Genomic DNA, 18343 nt, shown 5'->3' on the forward strand with positions numbered 1-18343 from the left:
CGACTAACAGGGGATACTGACCGTATGCAGAGAAGAGCAGCACGAATGGTCACAGTTTGTTTAATCTGTGGGAGTGTGTCACAGGGGTATTGAAAGAACTGAATTGGCATACTCTTGAGGACAGATGTAAACTATCCTGAGAAAGACTAGTAACAAAGTTTCAAGAACTGGCTTTAAATGATTACTCTAGGGATATACTACAAACCTCTACATGTCGCTCACTTAGGGATCATGAAGATAAGATTAGAACAATTACTGCACACACAGAGGTATTCAAACAATCATTCGTCCTGCAATTCATATGTGAATGGAAGAATCAAGAAATCCAAATAACTGGTACAATGGGATGTACCCTCTGCCATGTTCCTTATGATTGTTTGCAGAGTGTAGATGTAGAAGTTCATTAAAAACTTACACTCTTATTAATGTTGGTACTCATAAACTGTGGTAGGAAATGTGGTTACTTCACTTGTATGGAAAGATGCTGATACATCATATACTGAGCTAGTATCAATTTTATGATACATTAATATTGAGCCTGAAGAATATAATCAAAGGAAATGCCAGAATTGAAGTGAAGGTAATACTGCAGTCAGTTACTCATTTCCAACTTCCTGGAAAGATTTTAAAATGCTTAAGACAAGTATGAGAACACTTTTAGTTAGGGGAGAAATTCTTTTGAATTACAAAAAACAAAAGTTTTCAGCTTTATACAACAGAAAAAAGTTTTCGAACAGGGGAGAGGTGCACTTCAGAAACCTATGATATTGTGTATTATGTGATACATCAGTAATTTCTTCATTACATGAAAAAAGGGTTACACTTGTAATAAATTTTTGAAAGCTGAAAGATATGTGTAAAATTCCAAAAAATTGTAATTATAGATATTGTGTATTTGGAAAAAAAGAGTAAGAACTATGTAGGTATTAGACCTTAACACTGGCGAGAGTACTGAGAACAGAGAATTTTTAGATGTGTTGCCTGTGGGAATCTTTACAAACAAATGTCTTTTGAAAATTAAACTGAGGGTACAATATGTCTATCATTCATAATGGATGAATGTTTTAGCTAAGATAAATCAGTTCCACATTTCAAGCAGTGAAATATTTTTCTTGATTCTTCCAAACAAATGAGTCATGCCATAGTTTGGGCACTGGACTCTCATTTGAGTACCAAAATTTCATCTTTAACAAACTCATCATTGATGAGATGTAAAAGCCTAGTTTTCCTTCCTTGTGTTGATTGTGCTGCGTATGTTAGTCATATCAACCAAATGCCCATACTGTCAAATAAACAGAAAGAATCAATTTATCTCTATTAGCAAGCAAATACGAGGTGAACTGAGAATATGTGGAAACTACAGGAGCTTCCATGACCTTTTTCTTACTTAATTAACTACAGAAAATGTCTTTACCAATTGAATATTTATCCAATCAAAGATACAACAATCAGTTCAGAATGAAGGGAAAGGAAAGTGTCTTCCAGAGAAGAAGATACAAATTCTGGTGCATTTTAACTCACGCAGTTTCAATCAAGTAGTGAGTGATGTAGCATTTTTTATGTTCTTTGACACTTTCACCTAAACTGTGTTAGGGAAACTTTCGAAAATTGAGATCTGGGTGTGCAGACATGGGGACATCAGAAATATAATTTGGTTTGATTCTCAAAATAGGTAAAGCCAGTCCTAATTTCTCTGTAGAGGTATACCTATTCACTGCCTGAGCAGTTTAGTTTCGTTGTCCCTGTCTAGATCTTTGTTTTCCACTGTTCGTTCTATATGGGTGATGTGGCTCTCTGAGGGCTACATAATCATGTGAGACAGGTGTTTTTGGACATAACAGGCAACATGATACCACCTCATCTTTCATCTGTAATGAAGCAAAAGGGTAGAGTGAAAGCTGAGAAAAATTATGGCTAACATCTGGCTGTGTTTAATCCAGAGGACTAGCTATCAGGACATAAAGGCACACTATAAGCAATAGAGTGAAATTCTTCACTGTGTTACCCAAAAAGCAAAAACCATTCCCTGTGCACAAAAAATTCAAAGAAGAAAAAAAAAAAAACAAAGGCAATGTCATGCAATTACTATGTGTATAAGGATAAAATTGGCAAGGCAAATGATATTCAACTCCATGATGACAATAGCAGTGTGGCAGACAATGTTAAACTCAAATCATGTACCACTAAATTGAATTAATTCTTTCTTAAAGTACCTGAACACAATGTGGAAAAGTGGATCACCAAAAGCAGATCTGGTAGATTTACTTAGGCAGGCACTGGAAATCCTACCAGCAGACATCAATTTTGGCATATCAGATATTAAAGAGATTATAAAAATAATTAGAATGTCACAAAATTCCAGCCAACTGGTTGCAAATAGAATATAAAATTCTGTAAATAGTTTTCAATGCCAACTAGGGGCGCCTTCTTCTGAAGAAACTGTTACCTCACATGTAGTAACAGTTTCTTCTGAAGAAGGCGTCCCTAGTTGGCGTTGAAAACTACTTAAAGAATTTTATATTCTATTTGCAACCAGTTGGCTGGAATTTTGTGACATGGTAATTAATTACGGTTCCTGATCACAGCCATGTTCAAAACCTTAAAAATAATTATGTTGCTGAAAAGCATTAACTCTTCTAGTTTGCTGTTATTTCAACCACAGTATTGGTGCTGATTTGACAACATTGTCCTTGAATTACCTGTGTAATTAGTTGATGAGTCAAGGTGAATTTCCCAATAGACTGAAATAGGCAATGGTAACACCCATTCACCCATTTATAAGATAAGTGAGTGTTCTTATAAATGGGTGTTATTTATAAGATAAGTGAGCATTCTTCTTCCCCCATGAACCATGGACCTTGCTTTTGGTGGGGAGGCTTGCGTGACTCAGCGATACAGATGGCCGTACCGTAGGTGCAACCACAACGGAGGGTTATCTGTTGAGAGGCCAGACAAACGTGTGGTTCCTGAAGAGGGGCAGCAGCCTTTTCAGTAGTTGCAGGGGCTGCAGTCTGGATGATTGACTGATCTGGCCTTGTAACACTAACCAAAATGGCCTTGCTGTGCTGGTACTGCGAACAGCTGAAAGCAAGGGGAAACTACAGCCGTAATTTTTCCCGAGGGCATGCAGCTTTACTGTGTGGTTAAATGACGATGGCGTCCTCTTGGGTAAAATATTCTGGAGGTAAAATAGTCCCCCATTCGGATCTCCAGGCGGGGACTACTCAAGAGGACATCGTTATCAGGAGAAAGAAACCTGGTGTTCTACGGATCGGAGCGTGTAATGTCAGATCCCTTAATTGGGCAGGTAGGTTAGAAAATTTAAAAAGGGAAATGGATAGGTTAAAGTAAGATATAGTGGGAATTAGTGAAGTTCGGTGGCAGGAGGAACAAGACTTCTGATCAGGTGAATACAGGATTATAAATACAAAACCAAACAGGGGTAATGCAGGAGTAGGTTTAATAATGAATTTAAAAAAAGGAAAAAATAGGAGTGCGGGTAAGCTACTACAAACAGCATAGTGAACGCATTATTGTGGCCAAGATAGACACGAAGCCCATGCCAACTACAGTAGTACAAGTTTATATGCCAACTAGCTCTGCAGATGATGAAGAAATTGATGAAATGTATGACGAGATAAAAGAAATTATTCAGGTAGTGAAGGGAGACAAAAATTTAATAGTTGTGGGTGACTGGAATTCGAGAGTAGTAAAAGGGAAAGAAGGAAACATAGTAGGTGAATATGGATTGGGGGTAAGAAATGAAAGAGGGAGCTGTCTGGTAGAATTTTGCACAGAGCATAACTTAATCATTGCGAACACTTGGTTCAAGAATCATGAAAGAAGGTTGTATACATGGAAGAACCCTGGAGATACTAAAAGGTATCACATAGATTATATAATGGTAAGACAGAGATTTAGAAACCAGGTTTTAAATTGTAAGACATTTCCAGGGGCAGATGTGGACTCGGACCACAATCTATTGGTTATGACCTGTAGATTAAAACTGAAGAAACTGCTAAAAGGTGGGAATTTAAGGAGATGGGACCTGGATAAACTGAAAGAACCAGAAGTTGCACAGAGTTTCATGGAGAGCATAAGGGAACAATTGGCAGGAATGAGGGAAAGAAATACAGTAGAAGAAGAATGGGTAGCTTTGAGGGACAAAGTAGTGAAGGCAGCAAAGGATCAAGTAGGTAAAAAGACGAGGCCTAGTAGAAATCCTTGGGTAACAGAAGAAATACTGGATTTAATTGATGAAAGGAGAAAATATAAAAATGCAGTAAATGAAGCAGCAAAAAGGAATACAAACGTCTCAAAAATGAGATCGAGAGGAAGTGCAAAATGGCTAAGCAGGGATGGCTAGAGGACAAATGTAAGGATGTAGAGGCTTACCTCACTAGGGGTAAGATAGATACTGCCTACAGGAAAATTAAAGAGACCCTTGGAGGTAAGAGAACCACTTGTATGAACATCAAGAGCTCAGATGGAAACCCAGTTCTAAGCAAAGAAGGGAAAGCACAAAGGTGGAAGGAGTATATAGAGGGTCTATATAAGTGTGATGTACTTGAGGACAATATTATGGAAATGGAACAGGATGTAGGTGAAGATGAAATGGGAGATATGATACTGCGTGAAGTGTTTGACAGAGCACTGAAAGACCTGAGTCGAAACAAGGCCCCCGGAGTAGACAACATTCCATTAGAACTACTGACAGCTTTGGGAGAGCCAGTCCTGACAAAACTCTACCATCTGGTGAGCAAGATGTATGAAACAGGCGAAATACCCTCAGACTTCAAGAAGAATATAATAATTCAAATCCCAAAGAAAGCAGGTGTTGACAAATGTGAAAATTACCAAACTATCAGTTTAATAAGTCACGGCTGCAAAATACTAACACGAATTCTTTACAGACGAATGGAAAAACTGGTAAAAGCAGACCTTGGGGAAGATCAGTTTGGATTCCGTAGAAATGTTGGAACACGTGAGGCAATACTGACCTTACGACTTATCTTACAAGAAAGATTAAGGAAAGGCAAACCTACGTTTCTAGTATTTGTAGACTTAGAGAAAGCTTTTTACAATGTTGACTGGAATACTCTCTTTCAAATTCTGAAGGTGGCAGGGGTAAAATACAGGGAGCGAAAAGCTATTCACAATTTTTACAGAAACCAGATGGCAGTAATAAGAGTCGAGGGACATGAAAGGGAAGCAGTGGTTGGGAAGGGAGTGAGACAGGGTTGTAGCCTCTCCCCGATGTTATTCAATCTCTATATTGAGCAAGCAGTGAAGGAAACAAAAGAAAAATTCGGAGTAGGTATTAAAATCCATGGAGAAGAAATAAAAACTTTGAGGTTCTCCGATGACATTGTAATTCTGTCAGAGACAGCAAAGGGCTTGGAAGAGCAGTTGAATGGAATGGACAGTGTCTTGAAAGGAGGATATATGATGAACATCAACAAAAGCAAAACGGGGATAATGGAATGTAGTCGAATTAAGTCGGGTGATGCTGAGGGAATTAGATTAGGGAATGAGACACTTAAACTAGTAAAGGAGTTTTGCTATTTTGGGGAGCAAAATAACTGATGATGGTCGAAGTAGAGAGGATATAAAATGTAGGCTGGTAATGGCAAGGAAAGCGTTTCTGAAGAAGAGAAATTTGTTTACATCGAGTATAGATTTAAGTGTCAGGAAGTCGTTTCTGAAAGTATTTGTATGGAGTGTAGCCATGTATGGAAGTGAAACATGGACGATGAATAGTTTGGACAAGAAGAGAATAGAAGCTCTCGAAATGTGGTGTTACAGAAGAAAGCTGAAGATTACATGGGTAGATCACATAACTAATGAGGAGGTATTGAATAGAATTGGAGAGAAGAGGAGTTTGTGGTACAACTTGACAAGAAGAAGGGACCGGTTGGTAGGACATGTTCTGAGGCATCAAGGGATCACAAATTTAGGATTGGAGGGCAGCGTGGTGGGTAAAAATCGTAGAGGGAGACCAAGAGATCAATACACTAAGCAGATTCAGAAGGATGTAGGTTGCAGTGGGTACTGGGAGATGAAGAAGCTTGCACAGGATAGAGTAGCATGGAGAGCTGCATCAAACCAGTCTCAGGACTGAAGACCACAACAACAACGAGTGTTCTTTAATTTTAGACCTGTCACCCTCATTAATTTTTTAAGGTAGCACGTAACATGTTTATAGCCACTTTTCTGACAGTAACCTGTTTACAGTAGTTCAACTTGGGTTGTGGAAAGTGTTCTCTACAGACATATGGATATGTGATCTCAGAGTTCTGGTGGAACCAAATAAAGAAAAAATATACCCTTTTATTGATGTTTCCAAGGTCTTTGATTGTGCAAATCATAAAATTTTATGAGAAAAACAAGTGTTGCTATTCATCTTACATGGGCAGAGACATATCTTGATAACAGAAAAATGAGGACCACATTTACAAAAGACACAAGAGGGAGAAATCATTAAATATGGTGTGTGACCTACAAAATTAATTTAGCAAAGACATTGAAAGGCTCTTCAAAAACTGTAATGTTTGCTGATGATACAAGAAAAAAGGATCTCATCCATATCAGACACAGACCGGAGGAAAATGGAGCAGGCTTGCAGTGGCTTCATGGCAAGCTATTTAACCATCACTTATAAAAAGGCTCAAGGTATGCACTTTGAAATTAATGAAAATGAGTTACAGATAATGAAAAAGGAGATTAATGAACACACATTTGATGAAAATTCTGTGTATGAGGTCCTTAGGAATCCAGGTGGATAACTAATTGAGGTGGCACCGGCAGGCGGATAAGTTAAACAGAAAGGTCAGTTCTGCTTGTCTTGCACATAGAAATCTCTCATTGCATTGACCTGCTAGTAGGATTGCTAGCATAGTTTGTGTACTGTATTTCAATTCTGCCCTATGGCATAATCTTTTTGTAGTGCAGATATTTAAGTACTAGTGTCAGAAGAAGAAGTTATTAGTGTGAACATATTGACATTAGTCATACTTTCTTGTTAGTAAACTTGTGATGCAGGTTTATTATACTGTTCATTCCCTAAAGACTCTGTAACATAATTCTCACTTGACCATGTATATTTTGGTTATTATTTTATAGTTATATTCCATTGTTTTATTTTTGTTAATTATACAATGAGAAATACTGTTCTGGTAATATCCAGTGCAATTTCTCTCATTCAAACAGATGTGAATATGAATCACTAAGCAATGCGTCACTTTCATATCATTTGTAATACTAATCATCAAGTATAGATAACCAACACAAAAATGCTCCTATCAGAGAACATAAAATGCGAGTGCATTTCTGTTTATTTAAAAGTCTCTGACTGAGAAATGATGTACCAGGTCCCTTAGCACCTTTAAAAATTTTCCCAATAGATTTGACACCCTAAGATATTCGTACTTTTTAATATACAACTCACCAAAGACTCTCAAGTTCTCCTAACTGTAACTCTTACACCCATAAGTCAATTGCTGTAAGCTGCTCATACACACCCAGTCCGAGTTGCCCCTTCTCACTCATTCACTCAGCCCAACTCGTTGTCATTATCTCTCTGTGTCTCTGTCATTGTCTCCTGTGTCACAGCCATAGTCCCCTTTGTTCTGTCCTACTGCTACAGTCTCCTCTCACTATCGTTGTATCCCTATTGCTCTCTCTTACTCTGATATATCATTCTTTCCTTGCTAATGCTGCTGTCTCTTCTCACTGTCACACTCTTCTTTCTGTGTCCCCCCTCCCCCCCCCCCCCTCCTTGCCACTGTCTCCTTCAATCTCTTCCTAGCACCACTAGCACCATTATGTCACTGTCAACTATGTTCCAATGTCACTATCTCCCTCTCTTTCTCTCATACTACTATTGTCTCATTTGCTCTTTCTAATACTACCTTCCAGTATATATTCCTTTTCCATGTCTTTGCCACTGCCACACTCTTCTTCTCTTTAAGCGTAAAAAGTGTGAATATGTTTGCGTGCCAAAATTTTTTGGAAAGTTTTGAAAGGTTTTGACGAATGTAGAATGAGGCAGCTGGTACCCCACTTTTATTAAGCATGAACATATTAACATTTTTTTGTGTTCTGATAGGAGCATCTTTCTGCTAATTCCTTTCTTTTCCCTGCTACAGCAGGACATGTCCCTCATACGAAAAGAACTTGATGGATCAGTAAAAATTCTGATAGTTTTCTTTTGTGAAATTGAAAAAACATAAAACTAAATTTACACCTCAGACCAGATTTTATGTGCACAAAAATTTTGCATTTGTTTCAGTACTACAGTGTGGAGTTCCCAGCATATTTCTCCTCGCTACGTCACATTATAAATGACATTTTCGCCTCTCACCGGATTTTAAGTGCATATTTTACATGTTTAAGTAGGACAACTTTGAATGTCTTTATCTCACAAACCGATAAAGATACGAAGAAAATTTTCAAGGTTGTTTGAGATTGGGATCTTAGAAACACATCAAAAAAATTACAGCCATTTGCTGTACATAGCCTTCTCAGAATGCATGGCTAGGTTCTGATACCCAAAAAGTAAGTCTTTGGGGAGTTTCTTGATAACTGAGGGAGGTGGTTTTTCTAGATTAATGGCTAGAGAATATACTGCTAAAATTTGAGTGGTTTGCTGGCTCAATAAGCCCCTTAAGATGCAAGATAGGCCACATCTAACCCAAAAAGAAAAAACTGATTTGGTCCATTTGCCTAAGGAGGAGCAAGTGTATAGCACTCATACCTTGATCCTGTACTGTAGGATAGTGACACTAAGATGATCCTTCTGTCGGGTATACAAGTAGTCTCTAGCTCAAGGGCTATCCAAAGCAGCTGACCATGTCTTTTTATCATCAATAGCACCTGTGGTATGAGCACTGGAAAATCCAGTTTTTATGTGCAGCATTTTGGAACATATTAGGTACACATGCATACTGATTTGGCCAACAAACAGTTTGGCAAAATACATGAGTGATAGGGTTTAAAAATGAAATTTGCTTCATGTAAATAATTTGATATAATAATTATTCAACAAAAGATAACATCCATACAATATTTTCGTAGTTGGCAATATCATTGGTAATTGTGAGTCTATCCCACACCTTACACATTTTCTTTAAAGAATTTGAACCAACATTTCCTTATCTTCATTGTCTATTTCTCTTAGACTTTTCTTCTGCTCTCTTATCTTCCTGTGTCATCTCATGGAACAGTGTATGAGTGCAAGAGCTGAAGGATATAGGCCCTACAGTTTTTCCTGTTAGTCCTACAGTTTTGGTGGGAATTAATAATCCTAATATAGGACTAATTTAATTGTGTTGTTTTTCAGGGTATTTTGTTTGCTATAAATGTAAGCATGCTGGTCCTTGGGATATTATGGAGAAAGTCATACAGCAGCACAAAAAGAAGAAGCCTTTTTCGAAATCTGAAAATGACATTTTAAAACATATCACTATTTCAAATGACAAAGTGAAACAGTACTGGAAGAATCTTGAAAATACCACAGCAGCTCTTCATGATGTACCAGAATCTCAGCTACTCACTGAATTACGCTTATTTGACATAAATGTAAGTAAAGTAACGAATGAAGCTTCATTATGCATATGTGGTGTTATAAAACACATATGCTGAGGTTTCATATTATTATAATTTTTTCAGAATGTTCCATTATCAGTTCTTTTGCAATGTGGTGCAAGGATAGACTTGGAGGCCTCAAAATTGTATTTTCCTTTGCACAGTATTGAAGAAGAAATAGCAGGAATTAAAATACTTACGAGAACTGGTGAAGAAACCATTCCACATAGTGGTTGTGGAGGCTTTCTTAATCCACAGGTATCGAAAGGTGCAAAACATCACACAGCTGTTATTGTATCTTCAGTACTAGATGCTCTGGTCCTGCTTTCTCAGAAGCCAGCCTTTCATGTGCTGTGTCTCCCACATGGTCAGTTGCTAATTATTACTAACTTTGTTATGTTTATAATTATTAGTACTGATCTTTTCTGGTATACAGTAATGAAGAGTAATTGTGTAGATATACAGGGTATGAGAAAATTCTACCAGAAAACTTATAAAATTATTCAGTGGTGTTGGCTGAATACCATAATGAAAGGAACTCATTATTCCTCATACTTTCGTATAGACTAATTCCAGGAATAAGAGAACAGTATTTGAGAATTGAGTCAAAAAACTTTGTAGTTTGTGAACCAGCTTTTAAGACAAGACCATCCTTTGCCCACTATTGTTCAGTACCTCATGTTCCTTTCTGCATCTACAAGTATACTATGTAACCCATTGTCTGGAATGCGGTGGAGGTTACTCAGTACCATTACAAGACATTTCCTCTCCTGATCCAATTTCAAATAGAGCAGGGGAAAAATGACTGTCTAGGTGAGTGGGTGGGTGGTTGTGAGTGAGTGAAGGAGGTAGATTAATTCTCATGATTATCAAGGCTCATACAAGTGCTTATTTGTCTTATCTTCATGATCCTTATGGGGAAGGTACATTGGTGGCAGTAGAATTGTTGTGCAGTCAAATGCCAGTTCTCTTTAATTTTCTCAATACTGTTTCAAGAAAAGAATGTTGTCTTCCATCTAGGGATTCCCGTTTGAGTTCACAAAGCACCTCTGTAATACTTGCATGTTGATCAAACCTACTGGTAACAAATCAAGCAGCCTTCCCTCTGAATTGCTTCAATGTTTTCCATTAATTTGACCTCGTGGGGATCCCAAACATTTGCAGTTCTCAAAAATGGTGCACTAGTGTTCTGTATGTGGTCTCCTTTAAAGATGAAACACACTATCCTAAAATTCTACCAGTAAAACTAAATCAACCATTTCCTCTCCCTACTGCTATCCTTATGTGCTTGTTCGATTTCATATTGCTTTGCATTGTAGTGCCTTGATACGAGGGCGGTTCAGAAAGTAACCTCCGATTGGTCACAGTGCGGGTTGTGGGGGGAGTAGCGATGCCATCTGTGCGTTCACGCACTCAACAGGTCAGTCGGCATCAAGCCGTGGTCGAGTGAACGTCGTACCTGCGCTAGTTTAGTTTTTGTGGCAGTTTGAAATGTGTGCTGCAATAGAAAACCCCGCCAAATGTGAAGTGCGTGCTGTCATAAGGTTTTTTACAGCCAAAGGATATTCTGCAGCAGCTATTCATCGTGAGCTTTGTGCCGTGTACGGACCAAGAGTTATGAGTGAAGGAGTTGTCCGTGAATGGGTACGTTTATTTAAAAGTGGACGAGAAAACGTTCATGACGAAGAGAGGAGTGGTAGACCATCATTGGTGACTGACGAACTCGTTCAGACAGTTGATGCAAAAGTTCGTGAAAATCGACGTTTCTCAATGTCGGAGTTGTCTACTGGTTTTCCACAGATTTCTAAGACTCTCTTGTACGAGATAGTGACAGCAAGATTGGGTTACCGTAAGTTCTGTGCACGATGGGTGCCCAAAATTCTTACCGACCACCACAAAACTCAAAGAATGGCCTCTGCATTAGACTTTCTGTCACGTTATGAGGACGAAGGAGAACCATTGTTAAACAGAATCGTGACCGGTGACGAAACCTGGATTAAGTACGTGAACCCTGAGACAAAAGAACAATCAAAGATGTGGGCACATCCAAATTCGCCTACCAAACCAAGAAAAGCCTCGCAAGATTTTTCTGCCAGAAAACTGATGGTAACGGTGTTTTGGGATGCCAAAGGGGTGTTGTTGGTTGAATTCATGGAACGTGGTACGACCATTAATCAAGACGTGTACTGTGAAACAATAAAAAAGTTACGATGGGCTATACAGAACAAACGCCGTGGTATGCTGCCTTCCGGTATCGTTTTTTTGCACGATAATGCCCGTCCTCACTCTGCTCGCAGAACAACGGCCCTCCTTGAGTCCTTCAAGTGGGACGTTATCAACCATCCACCTTACAGCCCAGACCTGGCACCAAGTGATTATCACCTCTTCATGCATTTGAAGAAATGGCTCGGGTCACAGCGGTTTGATGACGACGAAGAGCTCAAAGATGCGGTCACAGGCTGGCTCCAGGCACAAGCGGGTGATTTTTATGCAGAAGGAATTTCAAAGCTTGTGAAGAGATACGATAAGTGCCTCAATCGCTATGGAGACTATGTAGAAAAATAGTGCAAATATGTAGTTGTAAGATGTATATATTAAAATATTTTTTTTTAACTTGGTGTATTTTTTTAAATCAACCGGAGGTTACTTTCTGAACGGCCCTCGTATTTAATCAACATGACTGTGTCATGCAGCATGCCATTAGAATTGTATGTGAACATTATGGAATTGTTTTCCCTACTCATTTGCATTAAGTTACATTTTTCTTCATTTTGAATGAGCCGCTGTTTATCACACAAACTAAAATTTTTTTTGAAACTTTCTGGCAGATTAAAACCGTGTGCTGGACCGAGACTCGAACTTGTGGACCTTTGCCTTTCGCGGGCAAGTGCTCTACCGCTTGAGCTACCCAAGCACAACTCACGCCCCATCCTCACAGCTTTAATTCTGCCAGTACCTCGTCTCCTACCTTCCAAACTTCACAGAAGCTCTCCTGCGAACCTTGCAGAACTAACACACCTGGAAGAAAGGACATTGCGGAGACATGGCTTAGCCACAGCCTGGGGGATGTTTCTAGAATGAAATTTTCACTCTACAGCGGAGTGTGCACTGATATGAAACTTTCTGGCAGATTAAAACTGTGTGCCGGACCGAGACTCGAACTCGGGACCTTTGTCTTTCGCGGGCAAGTGCTCTACCGACTGAGCTACCCAAGCACGACTCACGCCCCGTCCTCACAGCTTTAATTCTGCCAGTACCTCGTCTCCTACCTTCCAAACTTCACAGAAGCTCTCCTGCGAAACTTGCAGAATTAGTTCTCCTGGAAGAAAGGATATTGCGGAGACATGGCTTAGCCACAGCCTACGGGATGTTTCCAGAATGAGATTTTCACTCTGCGAGGTTCGCAGGAGAGCTTCTGTGAAGTTTGGAAGGTAGGAGACGAGGTACTGGCGGAATTAAAGCTGTGAGGACGGGGCGTGAGTCGTGCTTGGGTAGCTCAGTCAGTAGAACACTTGCCCGCGAAAGGCAAAGGTCCCGAGTTCGAGTCTCGGTCCGGCACACAGTTTTAATCTGCCAGAAAGTTTCATATCAGCGCACACTCCACTGTAGGGTGAAAATTTCATTCTAGAATTTTTTCCTAAGTTATCTTGTATACTCCTGGACTCACTCAGTGATGACACCTTCCTGTATACCATAGCATCATCAACAAATAGCCAGAGATTGTTGCTCATTCTTTAAAACAACTTTCCAGATTATCTGCTGCTGGGCCCTCATAACTAACATACTAATGTATTTATGAAGGCACTGCTTGCACAATCTGTATTGTCCCAGCTGATTAGCACTTGTCTTCTATGATTGGAACAGTTCTAGGAACCATGCTCCTTGTGGCATGATAAACAAGTGCTTCTTCCCTTTACATCCATTAGAATGAACTGAGTAGTTCGCTGTGATATCTGCAACTAACTCATTCAGGTTGTTTATTTCTTTGGGTTTTTGGGCATGTTTTATGCATTAGATTGATGGAGTCAGTGTTTAGGCCCAATCAGTCTGTTAATTAGCAATTCGTAAACAGCCAGCCTCATTGAACTGTCTGTAAGCACTTATGTTTTATAATTTATGCAATATCTTTTTTGTTCATTAACAAGTAACAATTACTGGGGAACCAAAAAATAAGGTTTAATTGATGATCTCAGTGTTCCCACTGTAAGTAAGTAAGTAAGTAAGTAAGTCTACTTGTGCACAGTAGTGCTTATTATGAATATAAACATGGGACACATTTTTTATTTGTTAATATGCATGTTCTGCTCTTTCTACCATAGGTATTACAGCATCACATTCTGAAACTGCAAACTTATGAATCATCTGGTTTTATACTGTTATTACAGTTATCTGTGACTGCTGTTGTGTTCAACAGTCAATAATTAATTAATTAATTAATTAATTAATTCACACTTTGTGTTCAATACATCACATCATAAAGGAGAATCTTTAGGGATATGTGTAAAATGTACTAACAACGAACTACAGATAGGCTAATATCATTCCCTTGATAATCATGAGAATTAATCTACCTCCCTCACTCACTCACAACCACCCACCCACTCCCTATCCCTTTCTCTTTCTAATTTGGCACACAAACACCAAACTTCACATGTATCAGCACTCTGGAATGTATAACCTCCTAGCTAAGATACGCAGATATGGAAAAAAAAATTAGTTTTGCAGGCTCTACTGTTTAGGCCTCCCTTAGGACATTCTTGTTTTTTGTGTGTGTGTGTGTGTGTGTGTGTGTGTGTGTGTGTGTGTATGGTAGGTATCAGCCTACTTTATCACCTGTTTTGCAGGACATTGTACAGTTCAAAGGCCATAAATGATTTTTCCACCCCCGACTTGTAGGCAACCCTGCTCGACATGTGTGTCTTGTGTGGGCATAATAGTAACAGCCTATCTTATTGACGTACTTTGAAGAGCAGAATATGTGTCAAGGAGCAAAAAGTTGTTTTGAAACCTCGGACATGTAGGCTGTCCTGCATGACATGTTGTGGGAGTGGTATCGTGGCTGAGGAAAGCTTGACATGGATAGCAGGGAGGGGGATGGACAGACAGAGCAAGGGTAGGAGGGGATGGACAGAGAGAGGACCGGAGTGGAAGACAGAGGGAAGAGGACGGTGGAGGTAGATAAGAAGAGAGAAAGAAGGAGATCATTATGAGGGGGGGGGGGGGGCAGGAGGAGGTAGGCACAGGGGGAGGAGGAGATTGACATAAAGAGGGGGGACAGGAAGGAATGACCAGAGGTGTGTGTGTGGTGGTGGGGCAGGGGGGAGGGGGATTTGGCAGAAAGAAGCCCAGGAAAAGATGAACAGACGTGAGACATGGAGGAGAAGGGTAGTGAGGGAGAAGGGATACTGGGGAGGAGGTGGTCAGAGAGAAGGGGGGGAGGAGGTGGTCAGAGAGAAGGGGATGAGGAGACAAGTAGAGAGGAGGGGCAAGGAGAGATGGCTCAAGAGGGGAGGAGATTTATGTCATGTTTGTGCAGAACACTTATGTGGGTGAAGCTGTGAGGATAGTGTGTTCAGAAATTCCTGTTATAAACTTCTAGGATTTGTAGAGGGGAGTGCATACACAATATTTTAAATAGAAATCCAAGTCTGGAATGCTACAGCTGTTTGGAAACATGTTTTTGCTGGGTAGGTTTGCCACAGAGTACTCATGGGGTGGGGGGTGGAGTATTAAGTCAGATTGGTTGATGTCATATATCTTACCTCTCTCACCTGGTTCAAGCCTCATTCATGTGTCTGTGAATGGTACTGGGAGCAACATCTGGTGCAAGGACAATTGCTCATGTACTTGTTGATGCGTTCTCTTCAACATGACACAGTGTGGCCTCTTCCAATTCGGGTGTGCTGTGTCTCTTTGGAGCACCACAGTCATGCCTGCTGACGGTGAAGATAAACTTTCTTGAAGCCATTGTGTAATTGTGACAAAAAGGGTATGTAGTGGAGTTGGACATCTTGGAGAATCATCTTGATGAAGGTGACGAGCAGCTCTTCCATTACAGTTATCTTTGCCATTCAGAAGGATCATTCCGGTATGTTCTGCAGATGTGTAATTCAACCATGTTGCTCTGACACTCCCAGACACGTGAATGAGACTCAAACCAGGTCAGAGAGGGAGGACAATACGCCAAATGATATCAGCTAATCTGTCATAAGCACCCCTCACCATGACTAACTTGTTGCAGACCTACCTAGCAAACATGTTTTCGAACATATGCAGCATGGAAATGGTGTGTTTTTGGACGTGGGTTCCAATTCAAAATATTGCATACTCATTCCCTTCTACAAGTCGTAGAAGTTGTAACGGAAATAGACAATTTGGCATTCTACTAACTAAACTTGGTTTTGTTAGCTGAAAAGCTAGAAGCCTTAGATAATAAAGATTTACAGCATAGTGAATACTTCAAGACTGTCTCCGTAACTTTTATTACATACAGCAATATGATTGTGTTTAGATTTTGAAATCAACTTCATTTAACTTCTTTATTTTCACGTACTTTCTTTAATGCTCTTATTTCTTTATCATAACCCTGTAAACACAAATAGGAAACTTGCTATTGTTTGCTGTCACTAGCCTGCAGTTTCTTCATTCTTCGTGGTGTTTTGGGTAAGGTAAGGAAGCAATAGTAAACAACATAAAGGCTCTTTATCTGCCTTAGATAGTGTAACACAAGTAAAAACTGCTCACCTCCAGACAAGTAAATACATTGAGGTGTGAGAAGGAAAAAAAAGGCTGAAGACTTGACTGTATGTATGTATGTGTGTGTGGGATCTCCTCCCAGTCCCCATGTTTGATTTCAGTCAAATTTGGCACACAGACAGCACACTCCATGAATATAAGAACTGTTGGCTGTGTGATCCCTTGCTCCAGTAGGAGTGGAGCTATGAGCACAAAAGTGTTTTTGCAGCCCCTGTCATATAGGCTCCCTGCATGACAGGTGTGTTGTGTGTGAATAATATTGGACTCCCTTATCGACCTGCTTTGCAGGGCAGCCTATCTGTCGGGCAAGAATTGGTTTTGCAGCCCCCATTGTGTAGGCTGTCCTACACAAGTGAATTGTGGTTGCAATATCACCTGCATTATCAACCTATTTTGCAGGGGCTACACATGTAGATGACCGTGACTGGAGGGTGGTTAAGATGGGTGGACAGAGAGAGGAGGCAGGAAGAGATGAATAAGGAAGGGAAGGAGAAGGTACTGGATTGGGAGAAGGGGGCAAAGGAGATGGAAAGGGAGAGGGGGATCAAGAGGAGATGGAAAGGGAGAGGGGGGGGGGGGGCAGGAGGAGATGGACGGAGATGGGGGAGGAGGAGGTGGACAGATAGAGGGGATGGGAGGAGTACATTGGTGGGAGAGGAGGAAATGTACAAAGACAGGTTGGCGGCGAAGTTGTGGTCCATGTATGTGACATACATGTGTGTGAGCGAAACCACTGGGAAATGCCTATATGTATATAGAGCAGATCGTATGTATGTATTTATGTCTGTCTGTCTGTATGTCAGTCCATCCCTGATCTCGTCCCAAACACCTGTATCAATTTCAACCAAATTTGGCACACAAACAGCAAACTTAAAAACTATCAGCATTAAGATCTTTATAACCTCCTAGATCCAATTGGGGCAGAAATAGGACAAAACATGTTTTTTTTTCAACCCCTGCCAATAGGCTGTTAGGATGGGAGATGGGAGGGAGGGGGACAGATATATGGCAGGAAGTGGGATGGAGAGATAAGGAGGAGGAGATTGGTAGGGAAAGGGGGAAGGAGGAGATGAATAGAGTGAGGTGCAGAGGAAAAAGACAGGAAGAGGTGGATAGAGAAATTGGAAGAGGGCAAAATGGACAGAGAGAGGGGGAGGAAGAGGAGTTGGAGGGAGAGAGATGGGGAGGAGGAGTAGATTGACAGAGGGGGGAGGGAAGAGGAGGTGGAGAGAGAGGAGAGGGAAGAGGACATGGACAGAGAGGAGAGGGAAGAGGACATGGCTAGAAAGAAGGGGAAAAAGAGATGGACAGAGAGGAAGGCAGGATGGATGGGCGGAGGGCAGAGAGAGGGGGAGATGGAGATGGACAGGGATAAAGGATGAGGAGATGAGCAGAGGAGGGGTCGAGGAGGAGGTGGGTCAGAGCTGAGTGAGGAGGAAATGGGTAGAGAAGGGTAGCATATATATAAAGTAGAGTGTGTGTATGTATATCTGGGCTCTCCTCCCAAACACTTGTATCGATTCCAGCAAAATTTGTCACACAAACAACAAACTATTCAAGTATCAGTACTGTTTGGTTTGTAACATGCTAACTCCATTAGAAGTGGAAACATGGGCAAAAATGTGTCTTTAAGCCCCCGCCATTTAGGGTTCCAGACAAGACAGGCTTGTTCTTTGGGAATATTATCGGCCTGCCTCATCGACCTGCCTTGCAGGGCAGCATACACGTCGGGCAAGGAACGGTTTATCCGACATGTAAACAGCCCTGCATGACATGTGTTTTAGTTAGTACAGCCCTAACTTATCAACTTGCTTTGCAGGGAAGCCTATATGTCATGGGAAACAGCAGTTTTCCAGCTGCCAAAATTTGGGCTACTGTGCATGACTGGTGTGTTGTGTGGTAGTTGTATTGTCTGATTTATTGACTTGCATTTGTAGATAGGCACAGCTGAGCAGAGAGATGTGGGAGATGGATAGTGAGAAAAGGGGCAGGATGAGGTGGT

The 18343-nt window shown here is 40.5% G+C and overlaps 1 protein-coding gene across 1 annotated transcript in view; it reads left to right on the forward strand.

The window, feature by feature from the left end:
- Positions 1-18343, forward strand: part of LOC124795077 (mitochondrial DNA helicase) — a 55311-nt gene that overhangs the window by 12408 nt on the left and 24560 nt on the right. Inside the window, exons 2-3 of the mRNA XM_047258892.1 lie at positions 9341-9579; positions 9670-9952. Of these exons, the coding sequence (XP_047114848.1) occupies positions 9341-9579; positions 9670-9952 (522 nt within the window). The remainder of the gene's footprint in view (positions 1-9340; positions 9580-9669; positions 9953-18343) is intronic.

The sequence above is a fragment of the Schistocerca piceifrons genome, chromosome 4, assembly GCF_021461385.2.
Source record: "Schistocerca piceifrons isolate TAMUIC-IGC-003096 chromosome 4, iqSchPice1.1, whole genome shotgun sequence".
NCBI classification, from domain to species: Eukaryota; Metazoa; Arthropoda; class Insecta; order Orthoptera; family Acrididae; genus Schistocerca; species Schistocerca piceifrons.